We start from the raw sequence: 14341 nt of genomic DNA, 5'->3' as shown, positions 1-14341 counted from the left end.
ATTAATCCCCCACAGGGGAAATGTTATGCTCCTGGTAGCACCTAAAAATCACAGAAAAATACAGTGCAATAATATCAGTCATACTAGAGATTTTTAAGGTCAGCAGGAGGTGTTGTACTATCCTACTGCAGTGGCAATGAAAGATCTTCCCTGAGCTGCCGCAGTCTCTTCCAGAGGGTGTCTGCAGTTGTCGAGGAATGCCCCCGCATCAGTCACCTCATCGTCTTCCCCACCAGAGTCCACTCTCCCACCCATCATAAACACACATTTTCTGATGAGCTTATCAAGCCTTTTACAATCCTGCACAGTGATGCTGTTCCCTCAACAAACATGATCAAAGATTACAGCACTGGCCATAACCAGCTGATAGTAGTGGGTAGTTGTGAAGTGGAAGGGAGAGGATGTATAGTTTTCAGACTCTTTGCACAAATGCAATCTGCAAAATGTGGTGTGTGGTTTTTGTGCTCGAAAAACAGTTCAGACCCCCATTTCCTGCTATTACATTATTTTAACATCAAGGTGGTAAAAGTTTTGCCCTTCTGCTTTGCAAAAATATCTCAAATTTGCTTGATTAAATTCAGATAATTACTTTTTCAAGTCTTGCCTCATATTTTGGTCTGGACTTTGACTAGGCCAATCTGTCACATGAATGTTATTTTATCCTTTTTCATTCTTGTGCCCATGTGTAAGCGTCTGTTGCGCTTTAGGAGTAGAACAAAGGTGAGCGTTTCCTAATGTCTCAAGAACTGATGGCCAGAAAAAGTAACAGATCTGAAGGTTTTTAGGAGTTGACGTAGTATTAAAGTACCGGGTGGCGTGGATTTATTAATTAATTTATTTTTATTTGGGTTTTTGTGAGACTGGCTGTAGTGGAGCTTGTTGGATGTGAGAGCAAGAAGGCCGCTTTCAGAATGATAAATGCTGCCATATGTTTCTGGATTCTGTTAACAAGGTGAATAGCATAGTTGAGGGGAATTTAAAAAGAAATGCAAACGCACTACTGTCTAGTTTGCCACCTTTTATCAGCAATGATGTGTTGCTGAAGGAGCTGTCACATATTAAAGCGTTCACCGCAGGCTGCAAATTAGTTGAGGCATGCCGTTTCCTTCAGAAGACCAGTTTATATGATTAAAAAAAAAACAGGAGCTGAACATGGTAGTGACATTTAAAGTTGATGGGTTTGATTACACTGTTTTCCCAACAACAGAAATAAAGCGCATTGGATGCAGTCAGGAATAGCATTAAGTCAGTCACTGACCTAAAGTATCTCAAGTGCGAGCCGCCAGACTTGGAAAAAGTTGACTTCTGTTTAGGTGTCGAATCGCGAAAGTCTGGCTGCCTCTGATTCAAGCCTGTTTGCGGTTGATCTGAATAGATTAAAAACATGGCTGAACTTGTGTGGATCGTTAAAAATGCATTTCAGAAAACATTGATGCTGCTTCTACTTTTGCCTCAGTGTGTGAGGGAAATTAGTTTAACAGCTACACAGGAAGGGGTTGCAGGAGGAAGTGGCTGTTGATAAATTGATGAGTAGAGATGATTAAAGTGTTTTCAAAATAACCAAACATTAAAGAAAATCCCAAAGAAGCAAAACCTAAAAAGATGCAGGTAAAGGAAAAGGGTAGAAGAGAATGTGATTATTATGCTTAATCAGGTTCTGGTAGTGAGTGTCTTCTGGCTCATCTGTTCCTGATGGTAAGAGAGCAATTGACTAAAATGTTGGAACAGGTGGGGTTTTTTTTTTTTTTTTTTTTTTTTTTTTTTTTTTACAAGTAGCCAAAGGAAAAAGGAATGTTGTAGATTTGTTTTCCTGATGGGAAGTTGTTTGTTGATTCAGCTTAGTACTTATAAAAAAAAAAAAGATGGCATGGACTGCTGATGGACTACAGAATACAGATGTTTTCAGTCTTCGAGAAAGGTTGAGAAACTTTGCATGATCTAAATATTTGTGAATGATTCACAAATACTTAGATCATGACATTTTATCTCAGGTAGGTTTCTCTGAACACATTTCCTATAATCATGCTACAATCAAACTGACGTTTTCATACAGTTCTATAAAATGGGCTTTCCTTTTTTTTGGAAGCAGTGGAAAATTTGGAAATTTCGTTTACTTCTGTATAACAATGGTGGGATATTGGTAAATTTAGAATTAAACAGTTCTTTAATCAACACACACACAATGTCACAAGAAGTATGGTAAAATCTGTCGACTATTTAGAGACTAGAACAGGGGCTCTTCAGAACTTCCATGAGTCCATGGGAAATCAAGGCCATTTTCAGGCAATCAAAGATAAAAAATATATAAATAAATAAACCTGCCAGATCTTTTAGGTCTCAGAGCACAGGGAGCTCTGGTCCATTCACGTTTCCCAAATGGATGCTGGCTCTTAATGTTTTTTCAGTTTAGAGAAATGATAGAAAAAATGGGTACAATTGTCTCATTAATTGCATTTGATCTGAAGATGGAAAAGAGCTGACAGAACTTGCAGAGAGTTGCGGAAAAGAACTGCAGGAGGCACTGTTGATCATGGGAAATGGTAAAGCTCCTGGAATTGATGGCTTGCCTGTGGAGTTTTATAAATCACGATAGCCTGTGTTGGCTGAAGATGTGCTGGAAGTTCTCAATATAGCCTGGAGAAAACCAGCCCTTAGCGGCTGTAGAGCTGCGCTCACACTTCTTCTCAAGAAGGGGGATCTTTATGAAAAAAAAGAATTGGTGACCAGTCAGTCGTTTGTGTGCCGACTATAGGATCTTCTCAAAGATCCAGATTGAGGAAAGTGATTCATCGGGTTATACATGTTGATCACTGTATCCCTGGCAGATCAATAAGAGAGATCTCATTAATTTGAGAGTATCTAGATGTCATTTTGGGACACAGAGTATTTTGGTTAAGGCAGGTTTAAGTGCTCATTTTAATGTAAAGAGTGATATTCAACAAGGTTGTGCAATGTCAGGCATGTATTCTTTAGGCAGTGAACCTTTATTGCGTCAAATTAGAAAAAGTTACCCTGAGTAAAACTTAATGGGAGTTCTTTACATTCAGCTTTCTGCATATGCAGATGATGTGACGTTGTTGCTGTATCAGAAGAGTCGGATGTCTTGGACTGGTTTCTTCATCCAAAAGTAAATTGGAGTAAGAGTAAAGCATTATTAGTAGGTAAATGGACAAGAGAGGGATCCAAATTGCCTGATCATTTAAATATTTGGGTGGTTACTTGGGAGATTTAACTTGGGTTTTGTTGATTAGCTGGAGGGTAGGTTTAAGAAACTGAATTGGCTTATATCACGCCTGTCTTGTAGGGGTCGCACAAGTATTATTAATAATCTCATTGCTTCATCTTTGCTGTACTGTATAGATGTGTTAGAACCCCCACTAAATTTATTATTGAGATTACAGACCATTTAATTTCTTTTAGGGATGGTAAATGGACTGAACTTATATAGCGCTTCTTTCCAGTCATTCAGAAAGTAGAAAAGCTGTGTTCAGGTCACAGTTTTTACAGAGCTTTTTCCCCTGCCAAAAAGACTGGAGATTCGCTCTCTTTGGATCATAGACTTGATGCTGGGAAAAAGACAGAAAAGATTCACCTCTGAGAGATTTTTTTTGAAGTTTGGTCTTACGTCAACCCTTCATGGGGAATGCTCTATAAGCCTCCATTAACCAAAAAATATAGATGATCTACATTTTAATTTTACATGGTGTTATTGCAGTTAATGTATTTGTGTCTATTTTTAATCATAAGGTTTTAGATAAATATCCTTTTTGTTTAGTAAGGAAGAGCGGTTTCTGTAAAGAAAGCCAAGACTTTAGATTGACTTTAGATTGCAGCTTTAAAATGTGGATGGAGAAGGAAAGTGACGTTTCCTGTACGTCACTCTGTAATGGTATGTTAATATTTGCATTAAAATTGTCTAGAAGCTCAGTTTTAGGCCTTCATAGAACCACTGTATCTATACTGAGTTTAAATGAAGCACATGTGATCTCTAGGGAAATTTCATCACTCCTGAATCCAGCTGGTGGCTCTTAATTTTATTTAGTGGTATAAGAGGAAAGGAATAGAGTGCCAATGCATGCCTCATATATAATTTTTTTTTTGCAAAAAAGCTGTTTATTTGTTAAAAGCAAAAAATCTTTTTATTTTCTTTTAACTTCACAAGCATGTACTACTTTGTGTTGGTCTATCATGTAAAATCCCAATACAAGGTATTGATGTTTGTGGTTTTAATATAACAAATGTGATAAAAGCTCAACCAGGGATGGATATTTTTAAAGGTGCTAAATCTCCATACACCTCAAGTTCTTTATTAGTCTGAGGAATGGAGAATTTGATCAGGGCTTTATTCCTCTAAAACACTTCATGCAATATTAATTTACTCATCCATTACCTGAGGATACTTTTTCATTTTCACTTTATCCATCTTTGTAGACCTTATTCATGTCAGTAAAACTACCTTAATTATTGTCCATAATGTATCCATGTTGTTTCTTGATTTTTCTGGCTGTTCTAGGACGTTATTAGGAAAACTGTGGAGGACAGAAGGAAAATGGAGGAAGAGCGAAAGAAGATGGAGGAGAAGAAAGGAGCTCTGTCCAGCAAAAAATCTGCTCTGGAAAGGTTCAGAAAGTAGAAAAGGACTCTTTGTGCAACTCAAAATGCAATGACATTCTGTGGGAGCAATCTTTGACCTTCACAATGGAAACTCCTTTTTTTTTTTGGTCTGCCGGGGCAACATCAACAGCAGAGATTCTTGTTCTGCGCAGCTTTGGGCTGGAATCTGATGGGAAACAGTCCATGAAATCGATGTTGAGTGCACCGGTTGGTCCGGTCTACTTATTGACTGTCGCCTAAAGCAGGTGCTGTTTATGATCATTGGATGGACCATAGCTGGCATTGGTTGTCACCTAGATTTTTCTTTTTGTACTAAAAAAAATTTCCATACATGTTTGACCTTGTCAGTTGTCGTTCTTTTGCTGATGCGATTCGTTTTACTGTTATAGAAACAAAATTAACAGACCGTCATGCAATTAAATTAAATAGAGTTAAAGCTGGTAATCCTGTTCAGAAACACTTTTTGTAATACTGGGTAAAATGGTCCTTCCATCCTAAAAAGTAGTAAATCCATAATGAATTCACAAAAAGGAGGTTTAAAACATTGTTTTCTGTGGGAGCTGCATGTCTGTAAAAACTCTAACCAATCAATGCCGCTCGGTCCGAAGGGCGTGGATTTGTTAGCCACTAAGTTAGCAGCTAGGTTAGCAGCTAGGTTAGCAGTCAGCCGTTCATTGTAGCTCCGCTGCTCTCACTGCAGACTTTGAACATGGCTGAGAGTCACAAGAAGCAAACCGCGTTGACTTTTACGAGAAGAACAGGAAGACCTCAGTAGAAAGAATTAAGACTAGAGTGGATTTGGGAGATTTTTAAGACGCGATTCCCCTGAAGAGCGGAAAGCCGGTCTTGCGCATGCGCAGTTATTCAAAAAGGGACTTGGGGAAACTTCCAGAAAAATCGCCGACCCTAGCTTTAAATACTAGAATATAACAACTTTATGGCAAATGCAGCTGTAAACACATTTAAATTCACACCTGTCTTATCAGAATCTGTTAAAATATTAAAATACAGGCACTTAAAACCTTTAAAAGAAAAATGCATGCCTTCGGTTAAGCCAAAAATGATTAATACATCTGGAAGACTTAGATTTAAAGATGTTAACATTTAACATAGAAATTGGAACTAGTATCTTCTAAAAGATAATGCAATTAAGTGGTATAATTCTCAACTCAATTTAGCTGTTTTTATTTTTATTTTTTAAAAATGGGTGTGTCATAAATTATTTATATTCATCTCAGTAGTAAATGGTGGGGGGAAGCTTTTTTGTCGTAACAGCAATCAAAGCTTTCTTATAATTGCTGACCTGATTTTTGCACTTTAGCACCTCCTCAATCTTTGTTGATGAGTTCTAAGCCTTTGAGTTTGGAGGGCATTCCTACCGTAACCCTAATCTTTACCTCCTTCCACAGATTCTCTATCATATGTGGACTCTGGCTGGACCACTCCAAAAACATCAACAATACCGCCAGTCAGAAGAAACGTATTAGTCAAGTTAAAAGATGACTTTAGATCTAAATCTACCAGGGCTATGAATACTTCTGGGTGCAGCTATTAAGTGACCAGATCAAGCTATTCTGGTTTGCCTAAAGCGGATATAAAAAAAAACAGGTTTTGTCTCATTAACTAAGTTCAGTGATGTTTAAATCTGTAAAGGTAAAATTTTATACAGAGGAAAGGATAATTCCAGCTTTTGTGTTTTTCTGGCATGGATCTGGCTAATTAATAGTGTGTTATAAATTTCAATTCCAGTTTTGATGTGTCTGTTTACGGTCGCTGTTTCAACACTCATTTGTGAGTAAGAGTCAATATTTCTAACCTGACCCTAGCCAGATGAATTTCGTTCCGCCTAGCTTCACTCACATCCATCTGGGACATCTTCCTTAGAGAGTGATTTCTTCAACCAATTTTATTGTCTAGCCAATCAGGACGCAGGGCTGGAGTTTCATAGATGTGACGTAGTAAAGAAGCGACAGTGAGACTGTTTTGATTTAGACAACAATGGCGGCTCACATCGAGGAAGCAAGCGTTAACATTGATGCTGCTATTTCTTCCGTGTTGTCCAATCTACCTAATATTGTTTTATTAAAAGAACAGAGAACGGCTCTGAAGGCTTTTGTTGGTGGAAACGATGTTTTCGCCCTTCTCCCGACCGGATTTGGCAAGCTTTGTTTTCCGGGGCGTGTCCGTGGCGGAGCAGTTAGCGCGAACTATATTAGGAGGCCTTTAGTCCTCAACGCGGTCAGTCCGGGATCGACTCCGACCCGCGGCGCTTTGCCGCCTGTCTTCCCCCCTCTTCCTGTCAGCTCACTGTCAATAAAACATGTGCCACTAGAGCCGCAAACACATAAAAAAAAAAAAAAAAAAAAGTTTATTTTTTTCCTGCGTCACTCTCATCAGCGTCACGGTTTGGCTTCGGTGTGAGTGGTTGAAATAGCACGTCGATAAAGATTACAGACAAGTGGCTTATCCAATCATATGCAAGGATTTTTGATAAGGCCCAGCCTTCTGAAACGCCATTCCTATGGATCAGTCCCAGATGGATGAGTGGAGCTAGGCGGAGCGAAATCCATCTGGCTAGGGTCAGGTTACAATATTCCAGGTCAAGTCGAAGAATCTGGTGGTGATCTTTCTCCTTTCATATTCCATATACCATATGTGCAATGCAACAGCACCAATGGGAAGTGAAACACTCCCGCAGTATGATGCCACCACCACCGTGCTTCAGTTGGCACTCTGTTCATTGATGTGATTGTCTCACCAAATTTCTAAAACATGCTTATCGTGGCTAAATACAGAGCAATGAAAGTGTTTGCCCATTTGCAGATTCATGCAGTTTTTGTTTTAATCACAATGAAATGTTTCCGTTCGTCAAACAAATTTTAAAATCGGAACCCAAGTAAATGTCAACCGGTTTAATAATAATTTTAAGAAGGGGAGGAAAAAAAAACAAACCAAACCAGCCTGACTATGGAGAAAAGAAACGATTGTCCCCTTTGTTAAATCATGAATTACCTGCATTATAAATGTTTTTGATTAAAGGGGACATGCTTTTCAGTTACTCCTTTTCACATTGAAATCATTCAGTTGTGGTCTAAAGAGGAACTGCAATGCTTTGGTCTGAGTTCCTGTTAATTTACCCCCACATTCTCTCTTTTTACCCCTGTTCTGACATGTGTCTGAGAACAACTCATTTTGGTGCTGTCTTTTTAAGTCTAAAGGTGGCACCTCACAACCCGCCCCGCTCCAGTCGCAGAGCATTCCTCTCCACCCCGTTCGACCATTTTTGGAGTGTGCTGGGGGACAGCGCAATGAACAACCCATAATTTTCGACTTATCCACTTGTAGCCTCGGTATCCTTCAGCTTGGATTACAAAATTGCTCCAAGGAATAAAAAAAAAAAAATGGATTTCCAAGACTAGTAAGCTGGAAGTCCATGACGTTGTTTAGCAGTTCCGGAGCAAATACTGTGACATAATTGTTCAAAACATGATAGAAAACAGAGTAAACTGAGCGGCTTGAAAGGTAGGACCCAAAAAGAAAGATATTTACGCAGCTCCTGGACCGACTACAATCAAATTTTCTGCTCCTCTTAAAACTCCAAGTGCACAACACAAGGGCTTAAAATGTTTTATTTTGTGTGATAAATCTCTAAATTTCAGTATCCACACGTCTGTTTCTCTCCAAACCTGCAGAATAAGGACATTACATAGGATATTGTTAGGATATCAACGAGGTCAAGTGGAACGAGCTGTTTATCCCGGAACTGCATGGCGCACTGACCCAAAAGATTGGCACATACTGTATCTATCAGATACCACCCCGGAGGTGACACAGTTTCTCTGCTGATGTCACAGTTTGGATGTGTACAGGCCTTGCATGGGTGTGTACCTAGATCCCTATATAATGTTTGTGTGATGAGCAATTGGGGCTTCTTGCCGATCAAGAGCCCATTAGCGCTGGTGTGACTGTAACTGTTTCTCTATCTTTACGTAGATAAAATATAACTAAAAGTATACTTGTCTGTTTTATGCGTCCTACATTCAAGGTAATAAGTAAGTGGGGGTCGCCTGACTGGGTAAAAAGAGTTGGGTCCACTGATGGTGTTTCACCGTAGACGGGGTACGGGGAAGAATATAACAATATGAAATGGTGTAGCATTAATTTAAGCAGGCTGTTCATCTTCAAACCCTCCATTGTGACTGAAGTAAAACAATTCTGCAAACAGCAGTGGGACCAGTGTTCTCCGCAGTGATGTAAAAGACTCATTCCCGGCTATCACAGAAGCTTGATGGCAGTTTTACTGCCAAGTTATTGATTTTGGGGAGTATTTTCTTTTTCTACATAAAGCCACATTGGGCTTGGTAGTTTTTTTTCTTTTCCTCTCCATTCATTAAATGTGTCATAGCCCTGTGATGGACTGGCGACCTGTCCAGGGTGTTCCCCTACTCTCGCTCGTCGAAGACCACCCCTCCTTTCCGTGTCCCCGACTGGATAAGCGGGTACAGGCGGATGGATGGAGGACATGTATCATCATTTGCAAATTTTATTTTGTATTTACTCAGGTTATCTCTGATCTGTCTTTTTTTAGTCTGCAAATGCACATGAGGCCCAAAAGCACACATAAAAATTTTCTATAAGGGAATAAATACTTTTTCGCAGCTCCTTTATATTTTAAGACGATTTTGACCTAGAGTAGATTAAGAGAAAATCCCTAGTAAATGTAGCAATCTGATTGTACCCAGTTATCAATGTACTTCTATAACAACTGAACCAGGAAAAAGAAGTTTAAGGAATAGTTTGATAGAAGCCAAATACAAATAAGTATAACGTTTATGTAACAGTTATGAGCATAACTGTATAAAAGAAATCCCCTGAATTCCAAGTCAGGGAACGGCGTAGCTGTGCTGACCTTAAAGCGACAAAACGTTTGATAAAAGAACATTGTTACAATTCTGAACTACGTTCGTCTGCAAACTGTAAATAATTAACTATAAATGCTTTATGCTCAGAATAAAACAAAGGGTATATGTCTTTGTGTAATTGTGGGATAATGTGGCCTGAAGTAATTACTTCCTAAGCTCAATGGATGCCTTCTGTACTCTGGTCATGGGTAAGTTGTGTTGACGTCAGCTGAGTTTTCTAAACAACTAGAGCTGGTTTGATCATGTTGATTTGTTGATGAAACTCAGTATTTTCTCAAAAGTAAATTGTCTGGTTTGGATTCGTATCCTCCCTCAGCCTTGTTTTGTTTATCTAGCATGGAGAGGAAGGAAAGACTCCTGAAAGGAAAGGAAGCAGACCGACTTTATCTCACATGAGGTTGTTTATTGGTGCCAGAATTTGAGTCGTACATTTCCAGGTAAAGGAAAATGGAAGAAAAAAAAATCCCCCCTTGGCAAATGTAAACATACTACATTTCCTAATATAATAAATATTTGTCTATTGTCTTTGTCTACCATGGCACACCAGTAGTGTAGCGCGTCCTTAGTGAAATGATTGGACCGTTAACAGAGAAGTTAAAGGTGCCGCCCTTCATTTGTATTACAGCTGTCAGACGCATCCGTTTCTGTCTCTAGCCTCAAAGTAAACCAGCTGTAAAAAAAAAAAAAAAAATAACCTGAACTTGTCATTACCTTCATTAAAATATCATGCCTACAGTAAATAAATAAAAAAAAAACTTGCATTTTAAAGTATTTTTTTCCCCCCAGAGGAGTTAATTTGTGTTCTTAGATTAAACAGAATCTATTGGTTTGGTTTTGCAAATTCATGCATTTAGCCTTTTAGACTACGTCCTATCATCAAAGGATCTGGTAACAGACTGCTTGTGGGTAAATACACTAGGCCGGCAGCATTTTAAATATCGGACATAAAGCATTTTTCCTACGTGTATTCATCATGAGCAGCTGTATAAGCAGCATGCTTTGAATTGTGCTGCATGTTGACAAAGCTATAGATGACGTGAGACAAAGACCTAGAAAACCTGAAATCATCCTGTTTTCTAAATAATAATGTGACGTTCTTATAAAAATAAAGCTCTAAAAAAAATGACAATAGACCTAGATACTCAGTGCAGGTAGATTCACAGTTTGTAGAACGGCTATGCGTGGCCCGCGAGTTCCTGTAAGAGTCACAGTCGTTGCTCCAGGCCCAGGGCTGAGCCCAGCATTGCCCTGACTTTGCACATACCCAAAGAAGCACGCTGACTCAGCCAGGAGCATGTGGGGGAGGAATGGACATCTTTCCAGTAATCCAGCATCTCCCTGGGTGTGATTTGGTGGACAGACACCATGGTCTGATAGCAGCAGCGCCCGTACGGCACAGGGGGGCCTCCGGAAAAGAGAGGGCAATGCGTGGGCCGAACTCCGGCGGCGTGGGCGCAGAGTCCTACAAATACATCCTCGGGGGGTAAAGGTGTGGATAGAGGTGATGCTGAGGCTGCAAGGGCGACTTTGAGCAACGCAGAGCGGGAAAAGACGTAGGCTGTGCCACTGCAGTAGTCGGGAAACACAGACAACGGGTAGGCCCCCGAAGGGAGGTAGTGCTTGCTGTCCGGGTCACGGTTTGGAGCCACATGGAGATGGACCCGACCAAGGTACAGGTCTCCTTGCTCATAAGGGTTCTGGCTTTTGTTCAAGAAGTGCAGGAGGGCACTGGGGTTGAAGAAAACATCATCGTCCACTTTGGCCACGAAGTGAGCCTGAGGGCAGAACCTGCGGGCCCAGCCCAGCATAGCCAGGGTCTTCAGAGTGAGGTTGGAGTAGGAGTCCAAAAACCGTCCCTGAATCAAGTCTCCTTTCTCCCGGGCTTCTTCTATCAGCAGCTTTCCAAGACCGGGGTCCGAGGACACGCCCACCATGAAGAGGGTCATGACCCGCAGACCCCGCACCTCCACCTCTCCTCCCCAGGTGTCTCGGATGGCTTGGCGGGCCCGCTGGTTGGCAGGCGCGGAGGTCACTAAGGTGATGAGGTAAGGCTTGGCGCGCTGGCACACCAGCGGGCTGGGCATGAGCAGGAACTCCTCGGGTCTGGATGGAGGGAGGCTCTGGGGCGAGATGATGGCGGCATGCGGCTCCACGGCGCTGCTCATTCCCAGCGAGGTGACCCACGTCTCGATGAAGTCCACGAAGAGCAGCGCGAACACTGCGGCGCACGCCAGAATCCCGCACAGGGACGAGACGAACCCGGTCCTGTTTCCGCGCTTTCCTAATCTGGGTTTGCAAAATCCCCTTCCGACCGTAATCATCATCATCATCTCCTCCTCCGCCGTTGCCACCAAGAAGAAGAAAAAAATAATCTCTGGGCTTCTCGTCGCGTTCCTCTCTTACCGTGGCCTTGCGTGAGGACGCATTTCTCTGTCGTGCGCGTTTTTTTTTTTTTTTTTTTTGTGTGTGAGTGTCCTCACCTCTTCTACCCTTTACACATTTCCCTGCGGCAGGTCCGGGCAGCGTTTCCGCGGCAGCCCGTCAGAGTTTGGTGAGGAAGAATGTGCGGTTGCGCACAAATTGCGCGATCGATCTTGCAGCGCCCCGGAGCTGTTTTTCAACCCGGCTTTTTAATGCAACGGGGAGGTCATGCTGATATAAAAAAAAAAAATCTATGTGCAGTTTCCCGGTCCCCTGCTGCAAAGGCTTTTAATTCTTCAAAGATGCTCTTCCACAAACTGATGGGAGATCTGATTTCCTACTGCGGCGCACCGATATTCCTGGGTCGGCACTGTCAATTTCATAGGTTGAGCTTTCAAAGCGGGAGGAGGAAAAAACCGCCTTTCTCTCAGAGATTAATCCCATCATTTACAGTTACTTCTTTCGATCACACCAACACACACGTGCTGCCATGGCGAAAGCGGCTCCGTGCAGACAATGAGGTTCAGATGTCCTCAAGCCTCTCCTTGCGTATCCGGTACATGCAACGTTTAAAATACGGACGGGACGGTTCCACACCGATGGAAACATCAAAATCAAAACAAGAGAGAGGGGTGTATGAAATTATTTGGCTGTGATTCGTAATGCGTCGGTCAGGCTCTCCTGGGATACCTAGTGACGTCCTCTCCAATAACACCTGGAGGCTTTGGGCGACACCTAGTGGCTATTTCGGGGTAGGGTAAATCCAGGTTGGTTGTCAACACCACAGACATATATACGTAGACGCGTCATAGGGCGCAGGTTCGCACGTCAACGTCACCGCCATATTGTATGTGGCAGAAAAAAGTTGAGTTCTGCTTTTGTGAACGTGGATCAGAGAAGATGGCTCATTCCTGTGCTGCAATAAATACACACACACACACACACACACACACACACACACACACACACACACACACACACACACACACACACATACATTGTGGTCTTCATTATTTCATAAAACCGTGTCACATGTGAACCTTTAGGAACAGACTTTTTGGGTGAGTATTAAAGAGGTAAAATTAATAATATGAGAAATAAAAGTAAAAATAAACAAACAAAGTGATAATGTTATGATAAAAACATCATATTATGAGAATTAAGGGGGAACATTTCCAGAATAATCACAGTTTGCAGAATTATTTCACTCTGGGGTAATAGGGCCAGGTTAGATTATTTTAAATATTTTTATTCTTTAGGAGAATAAATTCATGAGAATGAAGCTAAAGGGATACAAAAATAAACTTGTAATATTACAAGTCAACACCATAGACATAGGCCTCGTTGGGCGGGTTCTGTGACTGTCTATGCTGCGGATGCGTCAGAGCGTCCGCCATGTTGAATGTGGCAAATCTGCAGTTAGAATCAGTCACTTAAACAGTATCACAAGGACTTTAATCTCAGAATATACTTTATGTTCGTGATATTTTTATTTTAGTAATACAAACAGTATTCCAAATACAAGTTTGTAATACTGTTTGAGCCCTGAGCAATTGATCAGTGATAAAACTCTTTGGAGATCAAGGTCCTAGAGTTTGCAGGAGGAGTGGAGACGCACAAAATCCAAGCTGGTTTAGGTGCGGTGTATAAAGTTTCCACAGGCTGTTTATTTGGGGTACCATGTGATCTGCTGGTGTTGCTCCATTGTGTGTCATTCAGACCAAAGTTTGCACGGCCATCTAGCGGAAAATGTGAGTGCACTATACTCCTCCCTCAACCGACGCTAGCGTTATCTAGATGCAGATTACGTTTTCTACCTGAGCTTGGCACACTGTCAAAGGTACTAACATCTGCTTTCATAACCCCAGTATCATGTATTTGATTGGCCAGCGAACTCACCAGAACTATAGCTCCCACCCATGCATGGAGCTGTTGTAGAGCTGGAGAGCTTGTTCAGTGACAGACTGCTGCACACCAGATGCTCAAAGGAGCGCTTCTGCACATTGCTCTTCCTAGCAGCTGTTACACTATAATTTCTGCTGTTCACAACTGATTCAATAACTGATCACAACATGTTGCGTGGGTTCTGATCTAACCATGAATCGTTTACACTATCTCAGATGCCAAGGTTCACTTAAACACAGCTTAGCTACTCTGAGATGTTTCTGTACTATTATGCGTATTATCTCATATTGTTCTGTAAATAGGTTGGTGTTTTTCCAGTTTTCCCACTGATTACCATGCATATTTTATCTTTTTTTTTTTTTACCTGAGAATGCCATATTATCAATAATTGTGCAATAATTACTCTGGTATTTATTTTTACTTTTATTTTTGGCCTTTCTGATAAGTTCATTTCTGTGTTGCTTTAGAACTAACAATAG

The 14341-nt window shown here is 41.1% G+C and overlaps 2 protein-coding genes across 3 annotated transcripts in view; one reads left to right on the top strand and one right to left on the bottom strand.

Moving 5' to 3' along the window:
• The window catches only part of LOC105926132 (WD repeat-containing protein 46), a 39769-nt gene extending 34819 nt beyond the window's left edge, over positions 1–4950 (top strand). For both annotated transcript variants that reach the window (XM_036138690.1, XM_036138688.1), the window contains exon 14: positions 4514–4950. In XM_036138690.1, the coding sequence (XP_035994583.1) occupies positions 4514–4633 (120 nt within the window). In that variant the 3' untranslated portion in view covers positions 4634–4950. The remainder of the gene's footprint in view (positions 1–4513) is intronic.
• A 5596-nt stretch (positions 4951–10546) lies between these two features.
• On the bottom strand, positions 10547–12678 carry LOC118563601 (beta-1,3-galactosyltransferase 5-like). Its single transcript, XM_036138684.1, has one exon. It carries the CDS (start codon positions 11864–11866, stop codon positions 10742–10744), a length of 1125 nt encoding a protein of 374 aa, XP_035994577.1. The 5' UTR covers positions 11867–12678; the 3' UTR covers positions 10547–10741.
• Positions 12679–14341: the final 1663 nt, after the last annotated feature.

This window comes from Fundulus heteroclitus, chromosome 1 (genome assembly GCF_011125445.2).
Source record: "Fundulus heteroclitus isolate FHET01 chromosome 1, MU-UCD_Fhet_4.1, whole genome shotgun sequence".
Taxonomy (NCBI): domain Eukaryota; kingdom Metazoa; phylum Chordata; class Actinopteri; order Cyprinodontiformes; family Fundulidae; genus Fundulus; species Fundulus heteroclitus.
Note: the sequence above shows the minus strand (reverse complement) of the source record. Positions and strands in the feature narration are given on the sequence as shown.